This window comes from Crassostrea angulata, chromosome 7, assembly GCF_025612915.1.
Source record: "Crassostrea angulata isolate pt1a10 chromosome 7, ASM2561291v2, whole genome shotgun sequence".
Taxonomy (NCBI): Eukaryota; Metazoa; Mollusca; class Bivalvia; order Ostreida; family Ostreidae; genus Magallana; species Magallana angulata.
Genome location: NC_069117.1, coordinates 31,128,231 through 31,154,211, shown reverse-complemented (window position 1 = coordinate 31,154,211; position 25,981 = coordinate 31,128,231). Strand labels below are relative to the sequence as shown.

The window sequence follows — 25,981 nt, the reverse complement described above, 5'->3', positions numbered from 1 at the left end:
TTCTATGCATTCTTCTTTGATATGAAAAAACCCCAAAACCCCTACTATCTGCGAAGTGGGGAAGATATAGGTTTTTGTTTTTTTACGAATTTCAAGATGGATCTAGTCACCCAAATTAAAAAGAATAAACCTGATTTTAATTGTCTAAAAGTCTGAAGATTTTTTTATTCAAAAAAGATTATTATTTTCTTCCATTTCAACGAAAAAAAAACCCACTCAGATAAATACCCAGTTGAATAGTTTCAAACTTCTGTATATTTATTGCACATCTTTTTTAAATAGACCTTTCTTGAATTTTTAATTATAACTCCTATTCAACTCCCTCCCCGAATCCGTGAAGTCCATTTATGATTTAGTCTCCGTCTTTCCCGCCATATTTTTATGTTTGACCTATGAACTCGTTGCTACCAGTGACGTTTACAAGCGGCAGCCATATTAGCAGATGGGAATAAACTCGTGTTGTCAACCAAACCTTTTGAAGAAAATAATAGCTTGACCATGGCGGTTCCATTCTCAAATACAAAATTACGGGTTCCAAAAGGCTTTCAAAACATCCTCGAGGGCTTAGCAAGGGAATGTTTGAGAAGTCAGCCCGAAAACATCTATGAATTTGGTGCCAAATATTTCCAACAGCTAATTCAAGTTCGAGAACGTAAGTAAAATCATCAGTTAGATTAGTCTTACAAGTTACAAAGTAATTTTAAAACTTTGAATATAATATGTTCTTTATCCATTCACTCATACGTCAAAATTTTGAATCAGATAAGAAACGTACGTACCGATTTTTAATTTTTTGGAGGGAGAATGCGAATTTCCTCTGAGATATGTTTAAATATTTTTCAAGAATATGACCTGTGTTGATTGGAAATACCATAACAATAGCATACATTTTCTTTCAAAAATTACAAATGATTTAAAGTTCACATATATAATGAGATTGATAATATTATCATAGTACTCTAGCTGTATCTGTCCATTGAATTTAAGTTTCTTCTTCCACCACTTTTTGTTAATACAATGTATTTCAGTAATCATAAATACCTTTGTACCCACTGCCCAAACTACAATCATCCACTTGACTTAAAAAGTCAAGATTTTCTGTTGTAAAATATGCCCCCTATACCGATTTCGGTTTCAATACACAACCAAAAATAGACAGGCCAAATAGACAGTATACTGGGATATTGCATTGCAAACGGCATGAAAAGTACTCAAATGATTATGTTGAAAAATTATGCAAGGTGTACAGTCTCAGAGTACTTCCCATTGGAAAAAAAGAGGTAAACTTTTCCCATCATAAATCTCTGTTCAAAATTTGTTTTTGTTCATGTTTATTTCTCTGGATATAAAAAATACTGTAGATGAAGTGTACGTCATAATAGGAATCTTGGATTTATCCCCTTGAATTGCTTTCAGTTGTACTTCTTTTACTGCAGGTAGGCGTATTCACTAAAAATTGAAGGAAAAACTAACCTCGGACAGGCTATATAGTATATCTAGCTGATACTTAATTGAAAATGATCATATGAACTGATTTTATAATCTGTCCAAACCTTGGACTCCAAAGTTACCTTTCGATTTCTTTAATAAATAAACATACCTGACAGGGAAATAGAATTGAAATCATGCATATATGACCAAAAATAAGATTTTCTCTTTCACAAATTCCCTCTTTAATAGCGGAGAAATTTACAGGAACAAAAAATACATTTCTCAGCAAGATTTATAATGAGAAAATCTATCATCATTTATTCATTCAGAATTCTTGGGACTTCTTGCAACAAATTAATAAAAGAGTTCTTTTCGTGTCGTTTGCAATACTAAATCCCTGTAAACTTTAAATATATTCGTGGTTGTGTATTGAAACCTGAAGCAATGGATGTGGCGTATCAAAAGAAAAAAAGCTTTTACTATTTTTGTTCTACAGTGGATGAATGTTGGTTGTGCACAGAGTTACTTATGACATTCGAAATATTTTAAAGCAAAATGTGGTGGAAGAAGAGTACAGAAACCAATATTATTGAAATACTTTATTAATGATACAAATGTAATTGCCATGTAATTGCCATGGTTACTTGTACCACCAGTGCATGATTCAAAGTTAAACTCACTCACTTTATTACAAAATACATGTATTGTTATTTTAGTTTTGTTAATGCTTACTTTAATAAACTGAATAATTTGTAGTACATGTATTATTATATAAAAAGTACTGGTAAGCTTACATATTATTAGTGTTTGTAATGAGTAAATTATACCGGTAATAGCCTATTGTTAGTTTTGATTTTATTCATATTGATTGGATCAGCATATTTGAAAGAAATATCGGTATATAAAAAAAAAATTCTCTGTAATGAATTATTGTTTAAACTCTAGAGCCTCAATAGTATGTACTAGTATAATTGTGAATCCACTGTAGAAGTGAGTATTGAGCCATCAGCACTGACAATTTATGTTGTGCATGTAGCTCAATCCCTCATTTACTGATTATATTGCAGTAATTACCTAGATGGGAGTAATTGACAGCAGTACTGTTTGTATCGCAAAGAGAGACAAATATTGGTCCATCACGGATCAAATTACTGTTTCATGATGATATTGTCACTGCTGTGAACAAAGATTAATATATAGCCCCATACACACTCACAGAATCATGGACATTTGGGTCTTTTTACATAACTAGTCTGATGCAGCATCAAAGATATTTGTTTTACTCCAGTTAAAAAAAAATAGGCCCTTAATTTAGTAAGACTTTATTTCTTGACTTGCTGATTTAATATATTTCATTGATTATTATTTTGTCTGATTCAAAAGCGTGTCTTCATTAAATTACCGAAAAATGTAGCCTAAACTCTAAATACCAGTATTAACTCTTTGCTGCTTTATGCAAAAGTCTATCACTTTTAAAACTATCTTCGTCAACTGCTTTTATTAAAAAATCTGTATCTATATATGTAAATACATGTTGAAATCTAAAATGAAACAGTCCATACAGCTCAATTGGTATTATCACGTAAGAAAAAGTCCCACCAGTGAACCCAAGGAATTACTTTCTAGGTTTGAATTGGCTGGTTGCAATAATCTTCTGATAAACATTTTGCAATTTAGAAAATAATGAGTACAATAAATTATTTTAATAGTTGTATTAACTATTAAAATAATTTATTGTACTCATTATTAAAAACATTACAATAGTGCAGTATAGGGACTTGAGGGTTAATGTGGATTTTTATTTTTATATTGATTTTTTTACCTAATAAGCATAAAACTCTGAGTGCAGTGCATCTCTCTCTCTCTCTCTCTCTCTCTCTCTCTCTCTCTCTCTCTCTCTCTCTCTCTCTCTCTCTCTGTATGCACTATACACCTAACCTGGTAACCCACACTCAATTGATTATTATTTTAATGTACGTAATATATCACGTAAATCTGACAAGACTGATGATTTTATGAGAATTTGATTTGAAAAACAATATTCAAAGTTCAGATATTTTATTGATAAAGATTTTTAAGGGGGGGGGGGGGGGGGTTATCTGATTTGAAATTGTAAAAAAAAAAAAAAAAAAAAAAGTTATCAAGACTTTTTTTTCTCAATGATTTGAAACATGTGGTCTGAAACATTTGTCATATATAATGCATTAATTACATTCATTGGTTCGTTTGCTGGAAACCCACTGAAATGAGGAAACTTGATTGGTACAAACTTTAATGAAGCTGTTAATGCTATTGATTTTGTTGTAGCAATACCTTTGTGTCAGGTTATTGAAGTAAAACTGTTTGAAAAACTCTAAATGTTCTCTAGAAGTCATAACAGGCAGAACTGTATTGGAAGTCTATTGATTGGTGCAGAAGTTATAAGTAAAAGGGTACCGATGCATCATTGATGAGACAGGCAGAGATAGGGCAACTGTATAGGGTCTGTGTTGGGGAGAGACCAAGAGCTTCAGTGCATGGGGATCTCATTCAACAGGAGTTGCATGTCTGTTCCTTGTCTGAAATGGAAATAACTGTAGGAGTTGCTGATTAAGGGGGATTTATATATTGTAATTCTGCTCTGGAGTGCGATTATTGTATTTCTGAATTTAGGGGAGTTGATCAAGATTAAAGAAAGTGTTTCTTCCCAGCTGAAACAAAAGCCCCATTCAGAAGTTGTCGTCAATGAAGCATTTGTGAAACTTTATGAGTGTGTAAAACATTGTGTGGATTTTGAAGAGAGAAAAAAATTTTGGAGCAAGTTTAGGACTTAGTGCAAATTTCATTGAATCATGGGGACTAAGTTTTCCAGGATCCGAGAGTTTGTAGGAAAGAAGAGGTCCTCATTTCATAGCATTGCCTCTTGTGCTAGCTCTCCTGCTGATGTACCTGGTAAATAGGAACTAGATGTTTGCATGTCAGCATTGATTACAAGTGTTCCTAAGTTTGTGATGATGGAACAGTGTTCTATTAATCTCTTATCAAGTTATCAATGATATTGATTAAAGCTCTGTAATCATGTATTGATTAAGTAATAATTACAACAGACGGCCCGATCTTGAAACAAACATAACAGCAAGTTTGTGGTGTTACATTGACCTGTAATGCTGAGTATTGTATTACTTATTTGTAGCAGTTTTTTTTGTATGCAACGACATCTGATTTTTTGTTTGTCTTGAAATTAGAAATAATATTTTTTGGACAATTTATTAAAAGAAAGAAAATAACAATGCGGTATATTATAAGTTGTAATATTAAGCATACGCATATACTGATGTGTAGTTTCCATTCATTTAATAGATAGCTGATGCGGGGGAAAGTTACAATATGTGGGCATCTTTGCTTGAAGCTTGTCAATCTATTACCCAATACTGACCCATTCTTTCACTCTATATCTTTCAGAGACTGGCCATGATCCAGCTGTCCATGGGGCACGGTTAGAGGACCGTTTCTACAACAATGACTCGTTCCAGAGCCCCAGCACGGACCCCGGGGATCCCCAGCAACAGGAGGCCGCCCTGAAGATCCAGACGGAGTTCAGGCGCCACCATGCCGAACAGGAGGTGGAGCACATGAAGGAAGAAGATGCTGCGGTCAAAATACAGTCTGGTTTCCGTGGTTTCCAGGACAGACAGAAAGTCCTTGAAATGAAGTAAGAGGGCTGGGTCTTTTGTTTTTCTTTTCTCGTTAGGTCTTACAAATCTTGAGCAGTATTAATTGTCAAAGAAAATATATAGTTCATTAAGTAGCTACTTAGTTTACTTTAACAGTCTGTCAAGGGATTAGAATCATAAATGGTAAATATATCAATATTTTGATGTTTACAAACTCGATGTTTAAGTTGTATTGATTTCAAGTTTTTCAAAGCTAGACAGCCATTATCAATTTATAATGAGATTTTTTTTTAATCACTGAAGTTCCATAAGTCTTCAGTCTATGATTCTTCAAAACACAATAGATTTACCTTAATGGAATAAAGTCAATATGTTCGTCATGGGACTCAGTATGCCGTTAAAATAAATGACTGAACTTTACCATGAAAGATCAATTCTCTATTCTTTTAAATTATTTTATCCATGATAAGGAGAGCTCCTGAATCAAATTCAGTTCATTTTAATTTTAGGACTGCATGTAATAAATAACCCAAGAGTGAGATTCACAGATGTTATTGAACTAATTGAAAGAACAAAGTACTGATCTACATATATTTTTTGTTATTTCAGAGACCCTGAGGCTTATGCCAAACAAAAGGAAGAAGCTGATGAAAGGTTGTCAAAAGGAGGAAGCAGTAAAGACAGCGTGGATATTGATTTGGATGACCCAGAGGTCGCAGAGGCTGCTGTGAAAATCCAGGCAGGGTTCAAAGGTTACAAAGCTCGTAAAGAGGTCAAGGACAAGAAGGTATGTTATGTTCAAGATTTGAGAGTGTGAAAAAATTTGAACACAATGAGATGGCTAATTAGAGAGTGGTGCATGTTTGCCATTGTTTTTTAATCCACTTTTTAAAAAAGTCTGATTTAAATGATATTAAAGAGGTACTAGTACAATGTTGACTGAAACAAAGTACATTGTAAAAATTATTTTTAATCAAGAAGTTTACAATTTTAAATCTCAACAGTACAATTTTTTTTCTGTTTAAACATGAACAGGCTTTTATGGTAAGTCATTTTGTCAGATGGAAAAACACTGATTTTCAAAGGAGCGTGCTTCTTTTTGTGAAAATAATGAGGATTGGTGCATGCAGTATATTAATGATAGATTAAAAGTGATCATTCTTGTTGTGATGAGATGTGGTTTGGCTTACTAGGACAATTCTTGCTTACAGCTGCTTAATTTTATAATGCTGTTATTTCATCTAAAACGGTGTATCTTTCAAAATAAAAATGTTCAGTTTATGGTTTTACTACACAATAGGTTTTTGGTTTAATTGGATAACTTAAATAAGTTATTGAGTTTTATCATCAGAATGAATGCAGGTATATATAGTCTAGATTGACAGCTTTACGCATCGAATTTTCCAGAAAGAAAATTTGATATCTTCATATCACTGAAAAGTAGAATAAATCAGAATTCATGAAGTACCTAGATCGATTCCATTCGGAGTCAAAATCTTTGCTGTGAGCGTCTCTTGAGGGTTTGTAACACACTTCCAGTAATGGAAGTTTTCTCCAGGAGCATAATGGTCTTTCTCGACCTCTAGAGGGTCTACATCAGCCACATTCTGGGGTGAATTGATCCAGAGAGTAGAAGAGCCACAGTATAAACAAACCAATTAATACCGCAATTATGAAGAGTTTTTTTTTCAGGTCTAATTTACCTTCCTCTTTGTTCGAGGCCTTTGTTTGTGCAGATCAATTTATTTTAGTGATATGTGTTGGCTGAGTCTCTGACTGCTTCTTTCACATACACAAATTAGTGTCAGTCAAAATACATTTCATTTGGAGGGTTCAAGTTTGTTGAGGATGAGAGAGAAAGAGTTTAGAGAAAGAGTCAGAGAGAGAGAGAGATAAAGAGAGAGAGAGAGAGATTGAATTTTCATTTATAATTAATATTTTAACTGTGATTAAAAAGTGGGTAGATTTTAATTAAGATTTTTTCACTAAGAAATACTTTGTCGATCCCTATCATTCTAACACAGGCAAGCGTACAGGATATAGCAATTGGAGGGGAGACTGATTCAGACATCATCGATATAGATCTGAATGATCCTGAAGTTGAAAAGGCTGCATTCAAAATTCAAGCTGGATTTAGGGGCCACCTTGCTCGTAAAAGTATCAAGTCTGTTCATTCTATTGACTTGAATAAGCCAGACAATGATTAAAGAACAGAATTGGAAAAGCAGAATATGGACCAATTGATCAATCAAATTTTGGATATATTGACTGACAAATTCATTTTCTTATGAACATGTTTTAAGCACGAAAATAAATCTTTAATTTAAAAAGAGACAACTTAGCACTTATTCTATTATTGCTATAACAATTGGATAAAGAGACTCTAGAGAAAAGAATTTCTTGGCTTTGAACAACACAATATCAATTTGTTAGGGGAGAAAATGCATCTAGACATCCAATTTACAAGTACAACAAGGCAAGATAATTTAACACTTAGGGATAGCCTTGTCTCAAACTTGATGTGCTAAAGATCCCAATAATGGTACTCACTAATGTGCAATATTCTTTGCAATGATCTTCATTTGGACGCAAAATCAATATAAAACAAAACTAGAAGATTTAAGATAGGGAAAAAGTTGCAGCCCGATGCATGCTTAAATTACAGCTAGAGTGTTCTTGAAACATCAATATAAATGTGAATTGGGTTGGTTGAAGCAAAAAAGAATCTTCCTCCCAAAATATATATCCAGATAGAGTAATGAGCAGGTTCTTCTTGTCAGCAAGGATCAATAGTTTTGCTTAGCTTGGAAATCATGTACTGACAAGATCCGTTAGAATCGCATCAAGGGTTTGGAAGCTTTGAAACTAATTTGCTTATATACCTCTCCTGTGAACCAGAGTCAGAATTTTTGTAATAATTTTTTGTCCTTGGAATTGGATTTTATATTCATTTCGGCGGGGAAGTTCCACTTGAATTCAGGTTTGCAGCTTCTTTACAATTTCAAACCAGACAGGTATATTGTTGTTGATTGTTAAAAAAAGATTTTGCATACTGTTGGAATCTGCTTTTGGGGGGGAGGGAGAACTCTGTTACAGTTGAATTTTGTTCAGTGTTTTTGTAACAGTTTGTTACGTTGGGTTTTGTAATTATCTTACTTTAATTTAAATGTTGGTTTTATTTGGTAAAAAAAAAAAAAAAACACCAAAAATTATACCAAAATCAGTTTAATCCCTCTACTAACTCTTGCAGTATAGCAATGATAACTCTAATTGAGAATTAGAGGATAAGAAGTTCCTTTCTGTTAGGAGCTAATCATTCAGTAGGGGTCCCCATGAATAGCAACCAAGAGCAATAACACGGTAATGAATTTGATTGAATTAATTAGAATCTAACAGTGTGACGTGTTACTAACTTTTTAGGAAAAGGCCAGCACTGACAGTAAATCAGACTCCCAGTTACCCAGTGAGAAAGAAATGGCAGATGCTGCCACTAAAATTCAGGCAGGGTTCAGGGGTCATAAAACTCGCCAAGACATGAAGGAGAAAAAAGAGAAGGTTTGTCTCTTAAATTTGGCACTCCAGACTTGGTGAAGGAGTAGTGTTGTAGATTTGTAGGATTTTTCTTCTTTTTTTTAAAATATATATATATAACTGTAGAAAAGAGCACCAAAATATATCGCTTTAGAGCATAATTACTTTTAGATTTGTTGGGAATGTAGAATACTGAAATTGGAAAGCTTTAATTAACAAATTAGCTACTAGATTACTTATTTAAACAGCAATGGCTTTTGGAATAGAAAATAACTGTTTTACATACAATTTTATTCTTGATATCCATTTAATCCAATATGCTCAGAATAATTGAAAGAGAATTATAATGTTAAACATGTTTATAAATTACAATAAAACTGATTGTTTTTACTAAAATTCTTTTAGTTCTCTTAATAACAAGTGACAGCTTAGTTTTCATTCATCATTTCTGGAGAGAGTTATTGCTTTTGAGATCTTGAGTACATGTAGTATTTTTCTCAAGTATTAGTGCATATTCTAATAGATGTAGAGAAAAATATTATAAATTTTAAACTAGTAACTTTTTATGGCAGTATCATCTTTTAGTCAGTGTTCTAGCAAACTTCAACTTAAATCTACTCGCTAGTTTTAACTAATTAACAATTAATTACAAAGTAAATGATGTACCCATGCACTTGTGCACCGAATTCTTGTAGTTGTTGTGACTTTGCACCACATTCTTATTAACTTATACCAAACATACCCCAAGCACCTAGATAATTGCAAAAAAGGGGGCAGTGATTTAGAAGTATTTTGTATGTATTCTTGGAATTCAATAGTGCTGATTTTTTTTTCTGTAAAAAATGTGACTAAAGACTGTTATTCTTCTGAAGCATTGAAGAACATAATGATGCAGAGTTTGTGTCAGTGAAATGACATTTATGGGATAATTATTTTTTTTTGGGGGGGGGGGCAGAAATATCAGATATTATTTGATCTTTTAGGACAAGGTACACAAGAAAGACTGAAAGTTTACCATTTAGTAATTAATTGATAAGGAGCCCTTTATCCAGTTACAAGGAAATGCATAAGAAGTACCCGGTATTGTGATTTTTCATACATGTACCAGTACTGTGATTTTGTTGGTTTATGTTATTATTTAAGATGAATATATGTATTATAGACATCTTCAAAGTTTATATGATATGTATCATTATATGTTTTAGTGACTGTACAAAAGAAAATAAAAAAACTCTGTTTTAAAAAAAAAAAGGAATAGCCATTAAATTTTAAAGCAATATGAGCTATATTTTTTAGAATTTTATTTTGCTGCAAAAACCTGCTAGTATGATAAGTTTGCATATAACTTAAACTTTTATGATAAATAAGGTTTGAAAAAATCATTAATTTTTGTCAAAGGAAATATTTCTCTTCAAAGGAATTTATAGCAAATCAATTTTTGTACAGGACGACAATAATTCAATTTTGCTCCAAATAAGGCTTCTTAACGGCCTTCTCCACAAAATATGGCTAACAGAAATTTAAAAACTATGATATTTTTGTCATTTTAGTAGAAAAGAACATTTTAGTAAAAAAGAAATTCAACATGAAAAATGCAGCTCATATTGCTTTAATGATATCAATGTACCGGTACTCATTTGTAAATTGGTAAACAAATGTTATGATAACTATATGTAATAAAGAATGTGATGAATATTGCTAACAAGTCCAGTAATGGAACTTAGTAAAATTATAATAATAGTGAATAAATATATAAATATTAGAAACAAAATATTTTATATTTAATTATCATCAATTTTTTAAGTCCTCCATTCATTTGTACCTTGTTCTTAAGCATACAATATTTTTCATTTTATAATATCCATTTTTTTTTTTTTTTTTTTTTTGGTTATTTACCAGAAGGGTTCTGAGAAATTCTCAGGACTTCAAATAAATTAATTTACAGAAAAGTTACAGATCGATGTCAATGCTCCAGTTTGTAGTCTAAGAAAAGATTCTAATTTAAAAGGAGCTAATGGCATTACCAATATTCGTGATTTCAAAGACACTAGTTTTATGAGGTGTTGGAGTTGTTATGGAGAAAGTCAATGTTATAATTAAATTTATCAGTTACCATGCTTTTCAGCATTCTGCAAGCCATTTCAGTCTGTGGCTCTGTGCATGAAAATCGAAGTTATACAATTTCCAACAAACTGATGACATAGTGGATAGTTATTGGAAAATTATCACTTTATTTTGTTCCTAACTTCATGATTTTTACATAATCATATTAAATGTCATGCACGTTTTTTCAAGATTTACAATAAGTACAGGAGATGGATCATCATATCTGATTAATGCTTTGCAGGTGCTTATATTTAAAGCATACAATTAATTGATCATGCTCGTTTGGTCAAATATCGTCAAATTTAAGATGGTATGGAACACCTCCATATTGTGACGTATTACCAATTGAAATAAACCATGAAATCAATTTTAATTATATAAAACTTTTCTTCACAAAATTGTTACCAAACAGGGTGGCACAATTGTTAAAGTGTTAATTATAAATCTGTAAGTCATGAGTTCGAATCCCGTCGGGGTTTTTATAATTTTATCTTTTCGAAATTTTTTTAAAACTTATTTTTTGGTCAACTATTGTGAAATGTGGAAATTCTAAAACAGTGAAAGTATTTTGATTATTGTTTTCTTTTATCCACATTAATATTGACAGGTGTCCCATACCACCATAAGTTTAAAAGTCTGAAAATTCATTTATCATGCTCATTTGATCAAATATCTTCAAATTTAAGATTAAAAGATACATTTGGAATTATCAGTACTTTGATTTCTAAGAATTTCAAAGAATATTTTGTGAATGAGATTGTTCAAAGGGCTCAATTGATAAGTAACCAGCATTATTTGCTAAAATATCTTTTATATATCTAGAAAACTACTAACATTGATAAATTTTTTCTCTTTTTAACAAATTAACCAACTCTTTGGGTGATAAATTCTTTTAACACACATTTGTTTAAATATATTATTTATGCATTTGATTCAATTTTTGTAATCTTGACATCAATTAATGCTCATAATGATATTTATTTACATAACATTTTAATTTGCTGCAATTAATTTCATTTTTATTTCAAGCTTACTGCAACTTTATTTTAATATATAATAAATATTAACAATCAAATATCAAAGAAAATTTAAGTTCACTAACCCAGCATTTTTGTAACTACTACAATTAACAGGGGAAAGAGGATATGTTAAGTGAAATAAACAAATCAGAGCTCGAAAATGCTGTTGTTCAAATCCAGGCTGGTTTTCGAGGTTACCAGGCTCGAAAAGAGATGAAGCATTTGATGGTTTGTGCATAATGTTTTAGAGCTTAATATATATTCACCTCTGATATTTTTAAATTTAGAATGTAGTTTTTCTCTCTACCAATTTTCTAGAAAACTTTACATTTGTGGCATTAGCAGTGAAGACTGCTCTTTTAAATCAAAAGCCAGATTCTTCTTTTTTATACTTTTGTATGTTTTTAATAAAATGAAAAATTGCTTTAATTATTGATTTCTGTTCATCTAATTGAGATTAAAAATGCATGTCTAAAAAAGAAAGCTGATAAAATATTTTCCACCTTCAAATGTGTTTCTGTATCCATTTACAGGTGATATACTGTGAATTCTAATCTATCAATACAAATTTCCTCTTCTGCATTCAACTGTGAATTTATCTGTTCCAAGTTGGGAAATTTTTAGCAGGCTTGCTGTTATAGTTGCCTTTGTTCTATATCGAACCAGCTCAAATGTAACACTTTCAACTATCACTACTTCCAATTTTGATTATTCATGCATGCCTTTTGTTTTTAAGTTTTGCATTTCTACTCCTTTCATCTCTCTTATTATGAATTCAGGTCCCAGAAGATAATTGTTTGCTTCACTAGAACTAACACTCATCTTTTCGAGTTGACTCTGATGTGTAATTATGTATGCCCATCATATTTTGTGATTACCATGAGTATAATCCACTGCGCTATAGTTTTGCCAATACGGATATTGCCAGTATCAAATGGCTCAGGGTGTATTCAGGTCTACTTGGCAGAATAATCTATAATTTATACTCTCTTGCAACTTCAATTTGACTCGCATCTTCCTATTGTTTGGATGATTTTTGTATTATATATGATGCATGTACACGTCATTTCACATTATTACAGATGTGACATGATGATTTGATTGAATTTTGATTCTTTAATATCATAAAACACGTTCAATAATTATGTCATTCACAAGACAAAAGATTTGTTTTGACTCACTGCATGAGAATTTGACAATCAATATTTCGATTAAAGGACTGAGCAACTTATGACCAAAAGCATATACTGAGTATGGGAGAGTTTTTAAAAAAGATTTCAGAAAGCTAAGCTCACTAGATGCATGCATTCAATGCACCTAACAAAATTAAACATAAATCCATTATTTCAATATTTTTTATATGCATTTGTGCTCTATTTGGAGAATAATACACAAAACTCAAAATATTTCACAAACGCTGCATGCACATTTGACGTACTTTAAATGTATGTATGATATCACCTAATAGGCTGTCTAACATTTTTATCTATAATGTGTGTTCTACTATGAATTAACTACAGGATTCACAACCAGCAAAGCAACCTGAAGAGGAAGTAGATATTGACCTCAATGACCCAGATGTAGAACAAGCTGCCCTTAAAATTCAAGCAGGGTTTAAAGGTTACAAGACACGCAAAGAGTTTGAGAGCAAGAAGGTTGGCACAAAAACTAACCCTAAAGTATAGTTACTAACAAACCACACATATATTAATCAAAATTATTGCAGAGCAATGGCACCTGAATATCAATGCATGCGCCAGGCTATATATATTATTATTCAATATTTTCTTCTCGGCAATATTTAATGGCAAAGTCAAAAGGCTTTTTTTATTTCACATCTCAATGTTTGATATATTTTTTGAAAAATTGGAATTTTTTAATTCAATTACTTGATTAGCCAGCTTGTGATTTCAATTAAATTTTCTGAGTATATATTTCAGTTGTCATCTTTTTAATGTATTTTTAACCTGCAATGTAAATTGAAGTGCACAAAATGCTAATATGGCTTGCTTAATTAATTTATGTAACCCTTGACCCCTGTGTAGATGAAAAGTTCAGAGGTCATCAATGCTGGCAAAAATGAGGAAGAGGAGGTTGATATAGATCTAAATGATCCTGATGTTGCAAATGCAGCAGTTAAAATTCAGGCTGGATTTAGGGCACACATAAAAGCAAAGAAATCTGACACTGCAAAGGTTTTAACCCCTATTCTAATCTTATTGCATGCCCACGTGAGAATCCAAAAGTTGGGGGGAAACCCCAATTTTTTTCTAAAAAAAAAAAAAAATAAAAAATTATCCAATTTTCCTTTCTGTCTTTTAATCCTGTACCCTGTTTTCCTCCTATGTCCTACACAGAGCAGTGTCACAAAAGAGAGCAGTCCTGTTGCCGTTGCTGAGCAAGAGTCAGAGGAAGTCATTGATATTGACCTCAATGACCCTGAAGTTGAAAAGGCTGCCCTTAAAATTCAGGCTGGATTTAAAGGCTTTAGAAAAGCTAAAAAAGCAACCACACAGGTTTGAGCCTCTCAACGATTCCCCTCTAGGTGTTACCCCCTTGGTGTTTTCTATGTTAATTGGAATTGCTTGATTTTGATAACAGCTGCATGTACATGTATTAACTTCCAAGATATATAGAAATGTTTAGTTCTATAATACCTATATTTAGTAATTAAATGTTTGTATTTATTTTTCAACACCTATATTTATTTTCAGGGTAGATATAGCATTATATGTTTTTGAACATATTATGGTTGCAAGTGGGATATTTTTCTTCATTTTCAGTTACTAGCTTCCATTTTGTTCTTTTAAAACACAAATCTTTTGTTTATACCTACTACAGTATTTGTATATTTTTGAGTAGCTGTCTTTAATGTACAGTAAAACACAGTTACAGTGAACAAGCGTATAATGAATAAAACTTAATGCATTGTAGTTTAAGTTTATATCAGGTTTATGATTTACTGTAGAAGCAGAAATATTCATTGAGGATTTAATTTCGTTATTTTCGTTGGCAGTAATAAACAACAGAATTAAATCCGTGACGAATTTTTAACATAAGTATTAATAAATACAGGGTTGAAACATGATGCATTCTAGGGATTACAAAATGACGAAATTGAATTCCGACGAAATTGTATTTGATTGAAAAACAATGTAATTTTAACCTGACGAAAATACGTGCTTCTACAGTGAGTACAGTCTCAAAACTGTTCATCCTTGGCTCTTCACTATAAAAGTGTTTAACTGTATATCTGGTTTACCCATTTATCGTATAAACTATTCAATTTAAGAAAAATTAAATCAATTTTTGCAGTAATATACACAGAGATAAAGCAAAAGATATGTTCTATAAGAAATATTATTTGATTAAATTTGTTAAAGACAAAAATAAAAGGCTTATTGAATAGAACATCTTTTCATATGATTAAAATGTTATTTTTTTCTTCAACTTTAGGATCAAACAGATAAAACAGAATCCAAACCTGAAGAGGAAACATCAAGTAAAGCTGCAGATAAAGAAACAGAGGAGGCTGCCCTCAAAATTCAGGCCGGGTTCCGGGGTTATAAGACCAGACAGGAAGTGAAAGAACAGATGGCCAAGGAGGAAAAGAAAGGTGAGGAGCAGGAGGAAGTAGATATTGATTTAAATGATCCCGATGTGGAGCAAGCTGCCCTCAAAATACAGGCAGGGTTCAAAGGTTATCAGGCCAGAAAAGAAATCAAGGACAAAATGAGCAACACTGAGGCTAAAGAGGAGGGTGTTAAGGAAGAGGAGGAGGTAGACATTGATTTAAATGATCCTGAGGTAGAAAAGGCAGCTACTAAAATCCAGGCCGGATTCAAAGGATACAAGACGAGGAAAGAAATGCAGAAGGAGGAGGGAAAATAATCCATTTTGGTTAAAAAAAAAAAAAAAACTAACATAATATTCTATTCCACTTAACAATTTTTGATATCAGGCATCATTCTGTTTTTTATAAATTTACTTTTGTAGTTTCTTTTTTTAAGACCCTTTTTAAAGATGAATACTTTGTATGTTTCTTAAGTTGAGATTGAATGCAATTTATACAAACAAAGTTGTACTGTTGTTTTTATAAGATGATGTGTTTTGTGAGAAAGATAATTAATATATTGTTGTTATCCTTTTGTAGCAATATCCTTGTTTCTGTTTGAACTATGGCTATTTGTGAATGTTTTTATTTCTGTTTTGCAGACTGATATGTCTGAAATACAGACCAAGGTGAAGGATTGATGAAATACACACAATGCAAGTTTTCATTATCACTGTGTGTGGGCAATTGATATCATAAAGTTTTGCTGCATTTAACATCCAGCTTTTAGCTTTGTATTTACCCATAGTTGTAAAAAGAAAAGAAAAATCCATTTACATATGCAATCAACAAGTAAGCTAATATCTGAAATAATTCATTTCACATTTTACCCATAGTTGTAAAAAGAAAAGAAAAATCCATTTACATATGCAATCAACAAGTAAGCTAATATCTGAAATAATTCATTTCACATTTTGGACAAAAAAAAACACGTCCAATTTTGAAATACTTTAATATAGATGTGCAAGATAAATGTTAGAACAAGTAGTGGTTAAAGAGATATACATGAACATCACAATTTCTGTATGTCACATTTTGCTTTCCACAATAGACTATTTACTTTAACACTCAATACAGCAGTGATCTCTCGGGTAGTGGCTGAAGTTTTATCATGGCATACTTTTTTTTGGTGTGTGTGGTGTGTTTGCAATACTTTTGGGTCTTTGGTGAAATCTGTTTGATGCATCATGATCAAATACAAAGTAGTTGCTATATAAGTTAATGATCTATATACCTCTATGTTATGATCTTATTAAAAAAAACTCATTCAGTTTAATATTCTATTATAAATATTGTTGGTAGATTTTTGTTAATTTTATTAATTACAACTTTTACTCCAGGTTAATTTGTGATCTTCAGGCAGGAACAAGGAGATTCATCAAATGTGATTATTTCTAGAACAGAGGACCTCAATGTGTCATTGCATTCCTGTTTATCTGTTTATTGCTGTTTATATATCTATATGTATGAACTTGTTTTTTGTTCATTCTTCAGTTGCCGAATTCCAAGAGTAACATTTACATGTATATAATTGATTTAGATGAACTATTGTATGAAATTTTGTACTTCAGATGGTAAAAACATCTATGCATAGAACACAGTGTTTGTCTTATTTTGGTACAATGTACCAGTATTTGAAGCACCATTTGTCACAAACCCCTCTGTCAAAGAGAAGGAGAAATGGGTTTCCTATAAGTACAGGCCAAAAATAAATGCTACAGGTACTGGTTCTAGTAAAAATTTTTATAGAGTGGAGCTCACATTTGCATGTATTGCTTCCTACGTTAATGTTTATCCTGAATATCACTGAATTTGGTTAAAAATCTTAAATCGGCACATATGTGTTGTTTTCTTCCATCAAGGGCTTACGAATGCTCATTTCCCATCTGGAGAGAGAGAGGAGGGGATCACATACCCTTGGCTTACAAGTTACACCCTGATCATCCTCATTTAACAACACACAACATTTAACAAAGAGCATCTGTTAGAATCATTTCTATTTATTTCAAATTTCAGTAATGTACTCAACTGCAATTTTAAATTACATATCAATTTCTTGTACATTTTTTTTCTTGAAATTGTTGACTGCTGTGGTACCAGACCTCTTTCTTATACAGACTGAGCTTTCTAAATAAATTGTGCAGTTAGTTTTAATTCATATCAATTACAATGAATGATGTTATTAAGAGACATGTGCATTTTTCATTTTAGATGCATTGTTTACATCTGTCAAAATGGTAACACTATACAATCATAAGACATTATGTACAATTATCACGAGACTGTACAGTTGTCTATTAACTTTCATACAAAAATCCAGATGGTTAGAAAGAAGGAAACTTTGTGAAAACATTTGCATAATATATAAAATGGACAACACTAATGTAAAGATGATCAATATTCTAATATAGTATGATCATAAATCGTTTGATAGAGAAATTACCTCTTGTATAAAATAATGATATGGAAAAATAAAATCATTTGCCCTTATAATAAAATTCTTAAATAAAATTCAAAAATAAAGATTCAAAAAAAAAAATTTCAAAATGCATACAAAATCTATTGCCAGTGGGAATTTATATAGCTGCTATATAGAATTGCTGCCTTTTAATTTTGATTGTAAATACAAAAGAGAATTCAAAAGTGTAAATCTGGAAATATACAAGGAATAAGAATAATTCATTCACTAAGCGATATATATAAGAATTATAATAATCTTCATCACACTCTTACATCCAAATACAAAGCAAGTAAGTGTTAAACAAATAAACAACAAGTATTGTATGGGAATGATGCTCGGTTGCGCTTCTTTAAATTTGAACACTTATAAAAACATTTGTACAACATCTCGCATTCAAACATAGATATTTATACAACCCATTTCTGAATCATTGTCCGCTTATGTCCAATACCTTTAATGTCCTTTATTTACTAGCGAGCTGTATGAGAGTGCAATTTTATACTGCATGGCTTTACTATTTATACACTATGACCACGTGACTTAAAATCAATTCGAACACTTTGCCCAAAATAACTGTGATGAACTGCATTTTGACGTGACATGTCATGGCTCAGAATTCGTATAGCTTTGTCCACTGGCCGTGGTTAGCGAGAATGCAAAAGATACATGAACTAAAAACTGTAGATATATACAATGTATATATGTTTATACCACCTGACTTATTTGCAATCGTCATTTAGAAGACAAAACATTTTAAAACTTAAATGATGTACAAATATACAATATGTCTAGAAAATACAACAGAAAATATCAATAGACTATAATATATATTACTACATGCAAAAATGAGTTTCGCGTTGCAACTTTTAACTCGGGGGTTGGGATGAGATTGAGATTTGCATTACAGTTGTTGTTTAAGAGGGTGTCATCTTTTGGAGTTTTTTTTTAATTAAACGAGATCTTTGGGCCATATCGCTCGCCTGAAAATAGTTCTTGTATCATTCCATTTTAAATATGAAAATCATTAAAAAATATTGTTAAACTTATATTCGAAAAATTTACAGTGTATTAAACAATACATAAAAAGAAGCTTACCTTTTGTACATTATATCTTAAGATCTAAGATGAATGGACCAATCTTATTATCCTAGCTCTCAACGTATTTAAGATAACAAAATTTTAATTAATATGAACTGTAAACAATTATAAAAAAGTGAACGAATGTCACTTTGACCTTGATATGAGGATATGAAAATACAGAATGGCTTACGGGGGTTGATCCAAAAGTAATACGATACCATATAATCGTGAAAAATCCGCGTAAAAAGACGAAATTTTGTGCTTTGAGACATCTATTTCAATTCAAAAAAATTAAAAAATATTTCTGAAGATAAAGTATTTTGTAGACGGGAAGCAAGGATAGTCGCCGCACACAAGCGACGTCATTTCTAGATCTTTGGCGTTTTGGTAGAATTTCGTAATTTAACGTTAGTACTCTAAAAAAAATTGGCCATTATGCTCTATTTTACATTTTCTTTCATTTTTTCATAAAGTAACTAATTACTCTTTTTGTAATCGATGGGGTAGTATGTTGGAAATTTATTTGACGTGAGATCAGTTGTCCAGGTCTCATCAAGAAGGCATGAACTTAGCTTTATTATATAGCTCATGACGTAAGAACCTAGATTTAATTTTCCTTCAGAGCATGTATCTTCTGTCTATTTTTAAATTTATTTATTAACATGACATGATGCTTTTATAAGATATTGGAACCACATTAATAATACCCTGTTCACTTGCTCCCAATTTTAGGTTTATATATCAATTCCAGTACATTATCTGGTGATTTCTATCCATCGAAGCAAAAATGCCTCATATCACTATTCGCATGTCCAGTCTTTTTATTCCTTGGTCTAAGATACTAAAGGCATTGCGTAGATATCCAAAATGGACGGTAACGTTCCGTGATTTTTTAATAAAACAGCCGAAAAGTCTATGATATATCTGTTTCAAAATATTGTGTTGTTTTGGTCTTCTTCAAATTTTGAAATTATTTCATTTATACAAAAATACAAACCCTAAAAAAGACGTAAATTCATGTTCATTTTGATTCAACTGCCCACAATTTAGAAAAATGACATCGTATAGGCAACCTCATCGTCGGATACCCACGGGTGATCGCGTCTTTTACTAAAAGACGCGATCACCCGTGGGTATCCGACGATGAGGCAACCTTTTCCTGCCATTTTTGCATTTTTAGCATAAAACAGCTTGTTTTCAAGCAGTTTTTCTTTCAGAAAACATCGAGTGCATGCTTGAACAAACTGTCATGTTGTAATTAAATTTTGAATTTACCGGGTGGCAGTAAATACAAAATTTACAACATGACAAAACAAAGTACATTGTATTTTAATCAGAGATGTATCTAGCCAAGGCTAATAAGTGACAAAAAAAATTTCCTTGTTCAAGCATGTGCTCTATATTTCCCATTCATAAAAAGATAACAAAAATGTCCATTTTTGACTGATTTTGATTGAATTTTAGAAATAGCGTCACTTCTGACGTCATATACTGCCAGTGAGTGCAAATAAATCAAATAAATAAGTGAAAAATATATTCTACATTAACCCTCTAAAATATAACATAACATTTTATTGTACCCGAAACACTTTAAAAAATGTCGAATTATGGGGGGCTAAATTTAACTCTAATCATATATAGTTCTTTGACTTCAAATTAGAATTTTGATCAGGAAAATTTTGATGTATCATTTTATAAAATACAGCGCCAATGTGAAACGTGGTGCATAGTGTGACATTACTTTTGGATCAACCCTTGTATATAGTAAAGTAACTAAACGTAGTCAAAATGTGAAAAGTTTACAGACAGACGAACGACGAACAACCGGTGATCAGAAAAGCTCAAATAAACCTTAGGTTCAGGTGAATTTAAAAGTGATTTAGTAAAGGGAGAAGAGGAAGAATTATTGCATTGGCAACGTAGATTTTGGAAAGTGAGCTAAACCATTACGAGTTTTAATTTTGAAGGACGAAATAAACACTAATTTTGGCCGGACGAATTCCTCATTATTTTACTTTGTTTTTTGTTATATTTGTGAGTTTTTGTTTTTGTTTGTTGTTTTTTTTTTTTTGGGGGGGGGGGGGGGTTGAGGTGGGAGAGGAAGGGTGGGGGTTCTTGTGTTCTTTCAATATTTGGTTTTTTCTTCTTCTTTTTTTTTTTTGGGGGGGGGGGTTGAGGTGGGAGAGGAAGGGTGGGGGTTCTTGTATTCTTTTAATATTTGTTTTTTCTTTTTTTCATTTTCTTTTTTTTTTTCTTTTTGTAGGTTTCCTTTTTTGGGAGGGGAGCTGGTTTGTATTTTTCGGCAATGCAGTATTACTCTAGTCACACAAAAGAACAAATCGTAAAAAACGCCAAGCACCAGTAAATAAAGACATTTAACACCTAACCAAAAGGGTACACAAGGCCTCCAAGTATATATGTACTGACGTATCTTTTTTGTACAGTTTACCGTGTGTGGGTGTGGTAAAGCATTATTGTCTACGCTTGCATTACCAAATCCGATAATTTTACAGATTCATAAGCATATTGATACTAAATACTTCCAAAAGAATTTGCAAGTGTACTGTATAGATTCCTAATAAAGCGCGAGGAATCAAACTCCACATAAAATCGCAAGAAGCACATCTCGCGTTCATTTTTCGAAAAGATGTAAACTAAATTAAACCATGATAAAAATTTGGCCTTCGCGATTTTATATTCTCGCGATTTAATGCAAAACGGTTGAATCGCGGAATTAAAAAATCGCGTAAAATAACGAATCTACAGTATCATTGGCCTTCAAAACAAAACCAACGTCCACAAAACGTTCTTATCATACCGGTATTATTATGACGTGGCCTTCATATGATATTGTGGCTTTGTTTTTGCTTCACTTTATTTTTTATAATTTTTTAATTTACCACAAAACCCGACCTTTACCAGGGGATCAAGGTGTCGAGATTCTGTTAGTACAACAGGGCCTGGTGATGCTGTTTGTTGTATTGTACAGTCGGAACAAGACTTTTCGCAACACTTACCGATCGGAGCACTATCTACACTATCAACTGGAATATTGCTAATCAGACGGTCTCCAATAGTCCGCCGATTCCCTGTTGAGTTTGCAGACGACAAGTTCTCTTGAGCTAGTTGTATACCCGAGTTTTCTACCGAATATTCGGGTTGATTCGACGTGTTGTGTTTTTTCTTTCGTTTTTTCTTTTTCCTTTTGGAAGATTTTGTTGTTTTTGTTTGACTTTTTTCGAAGCTATGTTTAGTTTCATGTTGGGTTGTATCATCGGGTTTGAAAATTGGAGGAGAACTGCTATTTTTACGACAACTCTCTACCATACGACTTTCTTCTAACGCTACGTTAAGAAGAAGATCATTACCTACATCCAAAAGCGTTGACACCTTTTCTTTTTTAATTGGTAGTTCGGCACCCAAATCTTTCCTTTCAGCGCCTTTGCAAAATTGAGTTGACGCCTCCTGACTTTCTTCATAAAAGGTAACACTATTTTCTCGAGAATGGCTTACTACCCACTGAATGGTGCGCGGGAAGTTTGAATAAACTTCTTCATTGCTAATATCAGAATGACTTTCGGAAATAGTGCTGATCACAGATTTAGCACTTGCTTGAGACTTTAACCCAAAAGTCGTAGATGTAGTGCTCCATTCCTCTGTCGTGTAACTACCGCTCGGCCACGACATTTTATCACTTATGTCTCTTCTTTCACATGTACACATGATTTTCTTATCTTTTTTTAGTTTTCTTGAAATGTGTTCGTACTTTGGCTTAAGAGAGTCTTGGAAAATTTCAAGAGAGTTTCCATTTCTTACTTTATTTATTCCATAGATTAATCTCATCCATAAATTTTTCCATCTCTCGGTGTCATGGTCGTTACAGGAAATGACTTCGTCAAGAAAGCTTAAATCTACAATTTTCTGAGAACAGAGAATGTCAATGATATCACGCATATTTACATTTCGTACTATATAACAATATATGCATTCTTTCTTTTTTCTCTTCTCGTCTGCTAGGGTATTGTAAGACGATTCCAACTTCTCTGCTATGTGAGGATAGTTTTCCGTTCTTTTTAGTACTTCCAGAAATGAACTAAATTTCGTACGACTTCGTTTGCTTATCGTTACTGCCAGCTTTCTATTTTGGTCTTTTCGTTTTTCTAATTCGCGTATATCAGTCGCTTCGTTCTCTGTAAGACAGGAGTTTTCTACTAATTCGTCAAGTAGATAACTGCGTTTTAATGTGATGTCATCGCACATTAAAGGCAAGTGTTCCTGGATACATTCTCGGTGAATGTCTTCAATTTCGCTGATGCCGTCTTCCGACTCTACTGCCACATCATCTAACTGAAAAAAAATGTGATATCCTTGTATAAAATAGCATAATGACGCCTAAAACTTTTATATGATCAAAGCGCTGTTGCACTCTAAACGGTAATTTTGCCACGGTTTACTGTAAATATTATCTTTTAAAGTGAATTTACTGAACTAATCTGATCGGTTCGCTTTATGATTTTAAACTACATTTATATAATATTTTTCTATGCTGACTTGAGTTACCAAATTTTATTCGAATTTTTGTAAAGTCGATAAAATCCGTGTTTTTCCTGTGTTGCAGATTTTGCGAAAATGAAACTAATGTGTAGACATTTAAAATTTGCTTGGAAATATTTTGCAATTTTTTAAATAAAGATTGTTTAAGTAAATAATAACCAATATAATAATTACATGTATTATTTATTGTATTGCTGAAATTATCACGAAAGAGAAAAAAAATCAACGCGAAAAATACCTGACGTACGGTATTTATGGAATTGCCTCATCATACAAAATGCTTTATTTTTATTATGTCCTTACGTACTGTAGTATTTTGTTTGCAAGTATATTTAAGCAATAAAATGCTTTCTTTGGTTATTCATGCGGTATATGAAGGTGTCGACATTGCAGAAAAATACATAACCCGATATATCATACTCTGTAGATGTAAATATATACATAATATATATGTAAACTTGTAAAATATTGATAAAACCATGTTATTGGGTGCCTACCATGAATTTTGTCATTTTCATCACACTTGTTCCCCCGGGTTTTTTAAGTGATGAGACATGGGGGTTTGCAATCTCCTCGCTTGTTTTCAAAATATTTCCGTCCATCTTTTCTTGATAAACATGCAAGCTTCTTTCTAACTTTTCCAGCCTTTTCATTATATTCTGTAATAAAAAAATCATCCGTAGATAACGCCATATATGTATTTGAACTTTAAATGAAAATACAATATATCCCCTACGAGAAATAATGGGCTTTCCCGAGCAAATCATATAAAAGAAAAAAAATAAACTTTATTATTTTTTTAAATTCAAAATTAAATCTCAAACGCGGAAAGGGTCAAATCACAGATTAAATAACAGTTTTAAAGTCTTCATGAAAATATTTCAATTTCATTTCGTGGATGAATTTAAAGTCTATCCCGTCTTGAACAGAGGCTTATAATTTATGACCGTTACATAATTTTGTAAAATGTTGAAACTTTTTTCTCACAAAAAAATTTATCTTGCTGAATGATTTTTTCATGAGAAAACACCGGCACCATTGGGTCACAGCCCCCCCCCCCTTCTTTTTTAATAAAAAAAATGGGCTGACACAATTTTATCCCAGTTTACTATCTAAATTTGCATCTTTTTTTATAGCAACTGTAACCTATTCGACCTCGCAAAAGCTCTCAAATACAATATTACAAAATTTTACCACTCTCGTCGGTAGCGTACGTATCAGAACAGCTGAATTTTAATAGCACGCGCGCCTACATGAAACAATACATCAAAATAAGAGGTTTGGGACATCATATCCTATAATATCTAAGATGCAACAACTGACCACTCTTATTATTATCATAAGCGCTTTTTAACTTAGTTAATCATACCTACCCAAAACATGTATATAAATACCAAGAAAATGGATTGGACGTTGTCAGCCATTTTGCAGCTAAAAATAAAACAAAAATATTTATCAATTCGAAAGTTGTGCATTTAATACAGCCTTAAATTTAACAATAAAATTGAATTTGGACCCGTTAACAGAGCATTTCAAAAAAGATAAAATCATACATGGATTGGAAATCGTATGTCCAACAAAATTGAAATCAATTCCAGCAAAAGCAGAATTTCACCACACGATAAAGTAGAAAAACCCAAAGGGGAATATCCAATATTTCTATTTTTAACGGTTATATTTGTACAAAGGCAAATGTCAGTGCTGCGTACAAGATCGTAGCAGCTAGTATCTAGGTCTACTGAACGTACTGCTAGGTTAGCCGCTAGGTCTCAGATTTGAAGTTGGAAATATTCAACTAAAGACTAATTACATCGACCTAATTTGTTAATTTCAAGCGGAAATATACATGTTAAAATTCATTATATCTTAAAGGATGAACAAAATATCAATAAGTAAATAGATTTCATGTTTGTTACAAAATGGTAAGTAAGGTGGCCATCTTGAATTTGATGCTTAACATAAAATATTTAGGCTACGAATATCTACGTAGCGGCTAGGCTAGCTTTCCGTTCAACTACGTAGCCCTAGGTAGCAGCTACGATCTTGAACGCAGCCCAGTGGTAAAACAATTTTATAAACTCTGGCAACAGTATAAGCAAGTGAAATAAATAAAATAAATTAATATCCAGATAAGAGAAGTTTTTTTTAAAGAAAACTTAATTGATCAATTTTGTTTATTCAATTAATATTTAGCTATTTATTTAATGTATTATTATAGATCTCAGAAAATTTTAATCAAATGTGTTTATGGATACACGGCTAATCTTATAGAACAAAATCGTTTTCACAATTTAGAATGTCAAAAAACATTTTTGGTGCTTAAAAGTCCTTTCGTTTCCTCCATTCTATTGAAATATAATTTTCGATGGTTTTAATTAAGAATTTTGCAAACTAGAGTTTATCAGGAACGTATCATTCGCAGATCCAGGAAAAAAATTCAAGGAGAAATGGGGTGTCTAAGGAAAGTATCAATGGCGGATCCAAATAATAAATTAAATTTCTGAAGGGGTGGGCGTATGCCCTTCGTTTGTTA

At 32.0% G+C, this 25,981-nt stretch overlaps 2 protein-coding genes across 9 annotated transcripts; one reads left to right on the top strand and one right to left on the bottom strand.

The window, feature by feature from the left end:
- The first annotated feature begins 403 nt into the window (after window positions 1-403).
- Window positions 404-16,949, top strand: LOC128192736 (abnormal spindle-like microcephaly-associated protein homolog). 8 transcript variants are annotated; one of them, XM_052865677.1, is made up of 11 exons: window positions 404-652; window positions 4,873-5,122; window positions 5,694-5,871; window positions 8,505-8,639; window positions 11,855-11,968; window positions 13,261-13,395; window positions 13,786-13,935; window positions 14,098-14,256; window positions 15,197-15,356; window positions 15,956-15,982; window positions 16,694-16,949. In XM_052865677.1, exons 1-10 carry the CDS (start codon window positions 499-501, stop codon window positions 15,958-15,960), a joined length of 1,440 nt encoding a protein of 479 aa, XP_052721637.1. In that variant the 5' UTR covers window positions 404-498; the 3' UTR covers window positions 15,961-15,982; window positions 16,694-16,949. The 8 variants fall into 8 exon arrangements, 7 of the variants coding, with proteins under 7 accessions (XP_052721637.1, XP_052721638.1, XP_052721636.1 ...); XM_052865678.1 differs by having other exon boundaries at window positions 15,956-16,009; XR_008244561.1 differs by having other exon boundaries at window positions 15,197-15,982.
- Window positions 16,950-21,085: 4,136 nt separating this feature from the next.
- On the bottom strand, window positions 21,086-25,085 carry LOC128192737 (uncharacterized). The gene is made up of 4 exons (XM_052865680.1): window positions 25,002-25,085; window positions 24,822-24,879; window positions 23,946-24,107; window positions 21,086-23,241 (listed from the first exon to the last, which is right to left on the bottom strand). The coding sequence occupies exons 2-4, from the start codon at window positions 24,870-24,872 to the stop codon at window positions 21,769-21,771; spliced, it is 1,686 nt and encodes a 561-aa protein (XP_052721640.1). The 5' UTR covers window positions 24,873-24,879; window positions 25,002-25,085; the 3' UTR covers window positions 21,086-21,768.
- Between the last annotated feature and the right edge of the window lie 896 nt (window positions 25,086-25,981).

Bases quoted from the DNA above. Each gene is read 5' to 3' on its own strand.
- LOC128192736 (XM_052865673.1), top strand. From the start codon at position 499: ATGGCGGTTCCATTCTCAAATACAAAATTACGGGTTCCAAAAGGCTTT. The intron at 8,640-11,854 runs GTTTGTCTCTTA...TACAATTAACAG, and splicing joins TGAAGGAGAAAAAAGAGAAG to GGGAAAGAGGATATGTTAAG. The intron at 13,936-14,097 runs GTTTTAACCCCT...TGTCCTACACAG, and splicing joins AGAAATCTGACACTGCAAAG to AGCAGTGTCACAAAAGAGAG.
- LOC128192737 (XM_052865680.1), bottom strand. From the start codon at position 24,872: ATGGCTGACAACGTCCAATCCATTTTCTTGGTATTTATATACATGTTT. The intron at 24,108-24,821 runs GTAGGTATGATT...TTTTTATTACAG, and splicing joins TATTTATATACATGTTTTGG to AATATAATGAAAAGGCTGGA. The intron at 23,242-23,945 runs GTAGGCACCCAA...ATTTTTTTTCAG, and splicing joins TGAAAATGACAAAATTCATG to TTAGATGATGTGGCAGTAGA.